At 49.7% G+C, this 7,507-nt stretch overlaps 1 protein-coding gene across 3 annotated transcripts in view; it reads right to left on the reverse strand.

The window, feature by feature from the left end:
* GGA1 (golgi-associated, gamma adaptin ear containing, ARF binding protein 1) overlaps positions 1-1,796 on the reverse strand; it is a 21,513-nt gene extending 19,717 nt beyond the window's left edge. The window contains exon 1 of one of the 3 annotated variants that reach the window (XM_008569762.1): positions 1,724-1,796. Coding sequence is in view for 2 of the 3 variants with exons in the window: in XM_008569760.1 (XP_008567982.1) it covers positions 1,206-1,248 (43 nt within the window). In the remaining variant the exon portion in view is untranslated. Of the gene's footprint in view, positions 1-1,205; positions 1,655-1,723 lie in introns of those variants that run through there. The other 2 variants (XM_008569760.1, XM_008569761.1) reach the window with 2 other exon arrangements.
* Positions 1,797-7,507: the final 5,711 nt, after the last annotated feature.

A 7,507-nucleotide genomic window follows, 5' to 3' on the forward strand; every position in this document is an offset into this window, starting at 1 on the left:
CCCCCCCCCCGCCGCCCCGAAGTTGCTGCTGAGACCTGGACACTTGTGGCATTCTGGAACAGTCAATGGCTGCTGAGTGCCTCCTTTCCACTCTCTCCCACTGCCCAGACTGACTCTGAAACATCCCTGGAGATGGTTTGGTTCTGGGGTCACTCTCAGGGTTCAACTCTGCTCAAAACTGGCTTAAAAGGGGCTGGCCATGACCTCAAACCACCCTGCACAGCTCGCTGGTGTGCCTGGATCCAAGGGGCTGAGCTGAACCCTGATACCCTGACCCAGATGAGGACCCAACAGGAGGAAAAGCCTTGGGAGAGAGCTGTCACTTGACCGGGGAGAAGTCAGCGCTTTCAGGGGCAGAGTCCAGGAGAGGGTTGTGAGAGCTAAGGATTGTCAGCATTGTAGCACATGGGGCTCTGGTGGAGGGTTTGGGGGCTCAAAAGCCTGACTAGTAGGAAGCTGTGTCTGAGGAGTCAGGGAAAAGGGTGCAGAGGTCTATGGAGGAAGCTCAGCAAGAGCTGGGAAAGGAGTCATAGATGTAGGTGCAGAGTCTGGGGGACTAAGCTGGGGGTAGTGACAGGTAACTTGGAATTACTTCTGAAGTCTGAGACTGGATCTGTAGAGTTTGGGGGTTTCTCACTGTGGCCAGAGCTTGGGAGCGACGGGCTGGGAGTTGGGGGGGATCAGATGGGTCAGTGGGTCCTCCCTTTCTTGACAGGGGAATGAGCAAACCTGAGACTAGGTGTAGGCTCAAGGAAAGGATAGAAGGGAGTCAAGCATGCAGGGCCAGGGTGCGGAGAACAGTGGGGTCCCTTCCTCTGACAGGCAGACTCGCCCGCCTGATCCTTCCCGGGGCCCAATGGAATGACTTGAGGGGGGCCGCCCCTTGGTGGAGCAGTCTGGGCTCGAGGAAGTTGGAGGCTGCTCTCTCCGTTCCGGGGGGTCTGGGCACAGCTCACTGCCTCCAGAGGGTCGTGGCTCAAGGATCGGATGGGTGGGCGGCGCCCACTCCCACCGCAGGGCCACACAACTGGTGGGGTCTTCCTTCATTCTAGGGTCTGAGGGGCAGACTCGCGGCACCGCCCCTCCCGGGCCGGGGGCGGGGCGTGAGGAGGGGGCGCCCCGTTCCCCGCCCCTGCCGGGAAGGGGCCCGCCTCGTGCCCCCGGTTCCGGTTCCGGTCCGGCCCGCGCCCCTCCCGGACACTCACTGATTAGCGCCTCCAGAGTCTCCGGCTCCATCGCGGGCTCCATCGGCCACGGGCCCCCCGCTTCGGCACCACCCCCCGCCCCCTACAGCTCTCGCGAGACCTCCTCGGCACCGCCCTCCACCGATTAAAGGGGCAACGTCCGCCCCGACGTGCGGGAGCAGCGCATAGGAGCGCTCGGCACCATAGAGATACGAACGAGATCGCCTAGAGCGTCACCTGCTTGTCAACCCCTCCCCCAAGCAGCGTCTACGTCGCGGATGGCACCCGCCGCCTGCCTTCCTGTTCCCTGCGCTCAGGCGGGAGAGGAAGCGGAGAAACCGAGGGCCGAGGGCAGCACCATGGAAACCCCACGGGACGCTCTAACTCGTCCTGCGTCACCGAGATGCCCGTGACCGCTTCCGGAAGAGCGCTCCGCGGCCATGTTTTTGAGGGGCTCTGAGGTCACTTCCGGAGCCGTGGGCGGGTACTTCCGCTTAGTTGCAAACCTGGGAGGGTCCCTTAAAAGGGTAGTAACGTACGTTGGCCGCTTTGAAGATGATGACGAAGATAAGTTAAAGTTTGCGGAGTTCTTACAGTGTGACAGGCATTCTTCTAAGCACTTCTCATACATTCATCTGTTTGCTCCTCATACCAATGAGCCAGATAACTAGTTTCCCTGAGGTCACACAAGTGGCGGAGCCTGAACCCCGTACAGTCTCCTGCATTCATCCTGCAAACATTTAATAAACTTTGCATTTGTTTTGCTCTGTGATGGGCACTGGGGGAGAAAGACAAGGCCAGGTATTTATTATACAGTGTGATCGGGGAAGCACACGGGGTAGTGGCAAAACAGGAGAGGCTAGGGGGAGTCTTGTTAGGAAACTTTCACAGACAAGGTGCTGTTTAGCTGGAAGACGGTCGGATTTCTCTAGGTAGACTAGTGCGAAGAGATAGATATTCAGGGGGAAGGAGTAAGATGAGTTTAAGGAATTGAAAGTATTTCAACACAGTTCCAGAGGGTGTTTGCGGGAGATGGCCTCGGATTGGGCCGGAGCAAGGGCATGCAGGTCCCGTTTTTAGCTTGCTTTCTGTAAGCGATGTTGGAGGTGTCGTCACGGATAGTGACCAAGTCAGGGTTTTGTTTTGGAGAGGTCTAGGCGCCAGCAGCAGGAAGAAGGTACTGGTGGGGGCAGGCTGAAATTAGGGAGGCAGAGTGCACAGACTTCCTAGCCACGGTGCCTTTTTTCCTGCCTCTTCCTCCATCGAAGACCTCCCTCACCTGCCTTTTCCACCCGCGGTCCAGGATCGTCTGGTGACATCACTGTCAGAGACAGCCTGGTCGCGGGCTCACCTGCTCAGTTGCACTCCGTTGTCCCCTGGCGGCCCGCCAGGAAATAGGCCCGCGGTGCCCTCTCCCGAGTCCATGTGCCAGGGAGGGTTAAAGCGCGCCTGAGACTAGGGAATCTGGCGAATCCGGTCCTGCTCGGCTGTCGCTTTGGCAAATGACCTCGATTCACCTTGCAGAACCGCAGTGAGCTCATCTGGGAGACGAGAGGGTTTTGCTGGGTCAATTTTTCCGCTAAACTCAGCCATTCGGCAGACCCGGCCGCTCTTCTAAATTCTCTCCCATAGGCCATTAAAATTATACAGAAAAGTGATATGTATGTTTACTGCATTCCTCAGTAAAAACTGTAACATAATATGTACTTAGAGCTCTTCTCGCTTGTTTCTTTTATTACTGAAATGAATTATTACTGAAATAAAATGCAAACCACATTTACTGCATTGATTTAGGGGTGTATCCCGGCTATCAGGAGTCACTTTTTAAAGGCAACATAGTTTTGACCTGGGTGCACATTCTGACTTCACTTGTTTCTAAGCTGTGTGGTCTGAGGCATGTCACTTAGCCTCTGTAGATCTCAAGTTTCTCATCTGAAACATGGTTGTAAGAATTTAATGAAAGGATGACTGCAAAGTGAACCTGCTAACACATGCTCCCTACCCCACCTTCTGTGCTGAACTTTTCTCCTTAAGGGAGTATATTTCCTTTTTCATTATTATTATTATTATTATTTTTGTCTCTCTCTCCCACCAGAATGTAAGCCCTGTGAGAGCAAGGAATTTCATCTATTTGGTTCACTGATGTATCTCCAAGCCCTAAGAGAGTAACTGGTGCACAGTAGATGTTCAAAAAATATGCATTGACTGACTGAATAAATGTGCCCAGCATTGCACAGCAAGTTGGGGGTGAGGAGAGGAGACCTGGGCTGTGTTCTAGGCCTTGGTGAGTCCTGAGGCGCTGGGCTTGGCGAGGGAGACTCAGAAACTGTGTTTATGCAGGTAAGGCCTGGCAAAGACTGGGTTCAGGGGAGGAGGTGTGGAAGAAGGAACTTCAGGATGGTGAGGAAGAAGAAGTTGATGAAATGAAATAGGACCAACACAGGAAACAGGAAATGTAGGAATTTAGCCCCTGGCAGCTGTTCTTACCCATTCCCTACCATTTGCAACTGTGTTGCTCTGAGTGACTTGGGAAACCCCTTGGAGGGACAAGTGAAGCTGAGCTGTCCTTGAACCAGCTATAATCTACTGACCTGTGCTCGCCTCCAAGCATGTAACACTTAAGCCCCTTCCCAGGAAAACCCCTCCAGCACTGGAAATACTTGTGAAGATGGGGTGGGGGAGAAGAAAGAGGAGATGGAGAAGTGGGTGTCTTTGAGAACTTGGAGGAGAGATTTGTGAGAGGGCATGCAATCTTGTCTTGGGGGAATTGTAGAAGGTCCAGGGAACAAGCTGAGGCATGGTGCCAACTCCAGCCCCTGTGATCCCAGCCAGATCCTGGCTCACATGGTTCCAGGCAGACCCCTGGGAGTGGAGGCACAGAGGACCATGGTTATCATCATCTCCTTTAATCCTCATACAGACCTAAGAGTTGAGTATTATTCTTCCTGTTTTACAGATGAGAAATCTGATGCTCTGAGTGAGGATGTGGTTGGCCAAAGTCCCAACATGCCTCCATCCCAAGAGCCCACATAAGAAAAAGTCCCTGCCTTCAAAGGATGGAAAACACAAAAGCAGATAAAACACATTGAGATCATTACAAAGGGACCCAAATGGGATGGTGTGAAGACAGTGAAGGCCATATGGGAAGTGGTCTAGGCAGATCTTCCTGAAGAGTTGACATTCAAGCTGAGAAAGCCAGCTATAGGAAGGGTGCCCAGGCAGAGAGAACAGCAAGTGCAAAAGAGGTCACACAGCTAGGAAGACCAGAAGCCGAATTTGAACTCAAGCTTCGGGCTCTGCACCCAGAGTCTGTGTTTGACCAGGAGAGGAGACCTGGGCTGTGTTCTAGGCCTTGGTGAGTCCTGAGGCGCTGGGCTTGGCGAGGGAGACTCAGAAACTGTGTTTATGCAGGTAAGGCCTGGCAAAGACTGGGTTCAGGGGAGGAGGTGTGGAAGAAGGAACTTCAGGATGGTGAGGAAGAAGAAGTTGATGAAATGAAATAGGACCAACACAGGAAACAGGAAATGTAGGAATTTAGCCCCTGGCAGCTGTTCTTACCCATTCCCTACCATTTGCAACTGTGTTGCTCTGAGTGACTTGGGAAACCCCTTGGAGGGACAAGTGAAGCTGAGCTGTCCTTGAACCAGCTATAATCTACTGACCTGTGCTCGCCTCCAAGCATGTAACACTTAAGCCCCTTCCCAGGAAAACCCCTCCAGCACTGGAAATACTTGTGAAGATGGGGTGGGGGAGAAGAAAGAGGAGATGGAGAAGTGGGTGTCTTTGAGAACTTGGAGGAGAGATTTGTGAGAGGGCATGCAATCTTGTCTTGGGGGAATTGTAGAAGGTCCAGGGAACAAGCTGAGGCATGGTGCCAACTCCAGCCCCTGTGATCCCAGCCAGATCCTGGCTCACATGGTTCCAGGCAGACCCCTGGGAGTGGAGGCACAGAGGACCATGGTTATCATCATCTCCTTTAATCCTCATACAGACCTAAGAGTTGAGTATTATTCTTCCTGTTTTACAGATGAGAAATCTGATGCTCTGAGTGAGGATGTGGTTGGCCAAAGTCCCAACATGCCTCCATCCCAAGAGCCCACATAAGAAAAAGTCCCTGCCTTCAAAGGATGGAAAAGGCTGGCAGGAAGGATGTGCAGGGCAGGGGAGGGCAGAGCTATGTGACTCTAGGTAAGTCACTTCACCTCTCGAGCCTTGGTTCCTGGAGGATTAGAAATAACATGTACAACACCTGCATACAGTAGGCACTTATATTCTAAATAAAGAAAGCTCCAAATGGTGACTACTGTTGTTATGGTGGGAGAGGCCCTCAATTCCATTCCCTAGGTTTAGGGCTTTGTTCCTACCCCTCTGTCTTCCCTTCTCCCAAAGTATATACATTCAAAGCACTTGTGTTCCTGTCTTCACCTCTCCCCAGCGAACCCACCCATCCCATGCAACTCTGCACACTGGCACTGTCTTCCCTTCTCCCAAAGTATATACATTCAAAGCACTTGTCTTCCTGTCTTCACCTCTCCCCAGCGAACCCACCCATCCCATGCAACTCTGCACACTGGCACTTTGTCTCCCGGCAGGACAAGGACTCTAAGGACAGCAGGAAAGACTTGGATAATCTCCAAGAAAGGACTTCCTTGTCTTTCTGTCAGAGTCGCAGCTGCTGGGGGGAGGGGAACAGACCGCTGTTCCCACAGAGTTAGAGAATTCCTGAGGTGGAAGAAATCTTTGAGATCATCTATCTAGTCCGGAGATTTTCAATCTTTTTTGACAGATAACCAATGTAAGAAATGCATTTTACATCAGTGCCGGGTGAACTCAGGTTTTGTGGAACCTGAAGTTTGTAAAAAATTTGAAGACCTCTTTAAAAAAAGAATATGAAATTACTGATGCAGGTTGGCCAGTTAGCTTGGTGGGTTAGAGCACAGTGTTATAACACCAAGCTCAAGGGTTCAGATCCCGGTACTGGTCAGCCACCAAAAAAAAAAAAAAGAAAGAAAAGAAAAGAAAAAAATCACTGATGCAAAATTATGTATGTATTTAGTATGAGAAATAAATTCCCATAAATTACATACTTTAAAAAGCTGACAAATACCATAATAATAAAATCAGAACAGTAAGATATTTTTACTTACACCTGACATACCAGTATAATACCAGTATAATTTTTTTCTACAACTTTGGGTCGCATGATCTTCATATAACAATGATTTTATTATATTTTCTCTAAAGAGAAAGACAAGTCATCCTTCCAGCTTGGCTGATGGAAAGATGTTTTTATTTCTTATTTTGGAAAAGTTTTTCTCAGCTTCATGATCTGTTACTGGTAATGTGTCATATGCTAAGACACAAACCATGTGTCATGATATATAAAACAGTCAATGTCATACTTGCTGTTTGCAGTACTGCTACAGGTTTGTGCTCTGCAACAAAGGCTTTCTGATAAATTCCATTGCTTGTGATTTCTAACAAAAATAAAACAGCATGGGGTGCATTTCTAATTACATGTGCTGCATTATTAACCATACTCCCTATAGATGTGGAGTTCCACTGTAACAAGGTGTCAACGGGAACTGAATCATCCACTTATAATTTACCACATCTGATAATCGGAGAATTTTCCACAGACCAGCTTCTGGCTCCATGCATTGGAGATCATGCTTCGTTTCCACTGACCACATTCTTCCCATGTCTGGTACCTAGGATATATATTGTGGTCACACAGTGATCCTTGTCCCTTTATGCCAGGATAACAGATGAGTCAGGTGGTAGGAGTATTTCTGAGAGCCATTCCTACACTAGGACTGCCAGCAATCACATAACTATTCATTGAAGTGACTGTGAACTTTATAACAACAACCCACTAAGTTAAAACTGAGGGTACATTCAACTCAACCTCCATTAGTCAGATCTCAAACATGCTTATGGCCACTCCAGTACTGCCCTTCACAAGGTGAAGTGTGAGAGAGAGCAAGTCAATGGAAAGAGACAGCAGCCCTAACTGATTGTGATTTAAATCTCTTACTTTTGCAAATTGTATAATGTACAACCATGTGAACACATCATGTCCCAAGAGCAGGGACGGGTTCTAAGTTCTAAGTTCTAAGTTTTATTAGCTTCATGGTAAATCCACCTCTGATTGAGACACACACACACACACACACACACACATCAAGTTTTGTACGGCAATACTTACCCTTACCAGATGCCAGGCATGCTGATATTTTCTGTTTGGTTCTGCTTGGCAGCCTGTGGTCTGAAGATGCTGGTTCAAGTCTAACTTGGGCAGGAGTGGAGCAGTGACTTGCCCA

The sequence above is a fragment of the Galeopterus variegatus genome, unplaced genomic scaffold (genome assembly GCF_000696425.1).
Source record: "Galeopterus variegatus unplaced genomic scaffold, G_variegatus-3.0.2 Scaffold527, whole genome shotgun sequence".
Lineage (NCBI taxonomy): Eukaryota > Metazoa > Chordata > Mammalia > Dermoptera > Cynocephalidae > Galeopterus > Galeopterus variegatus.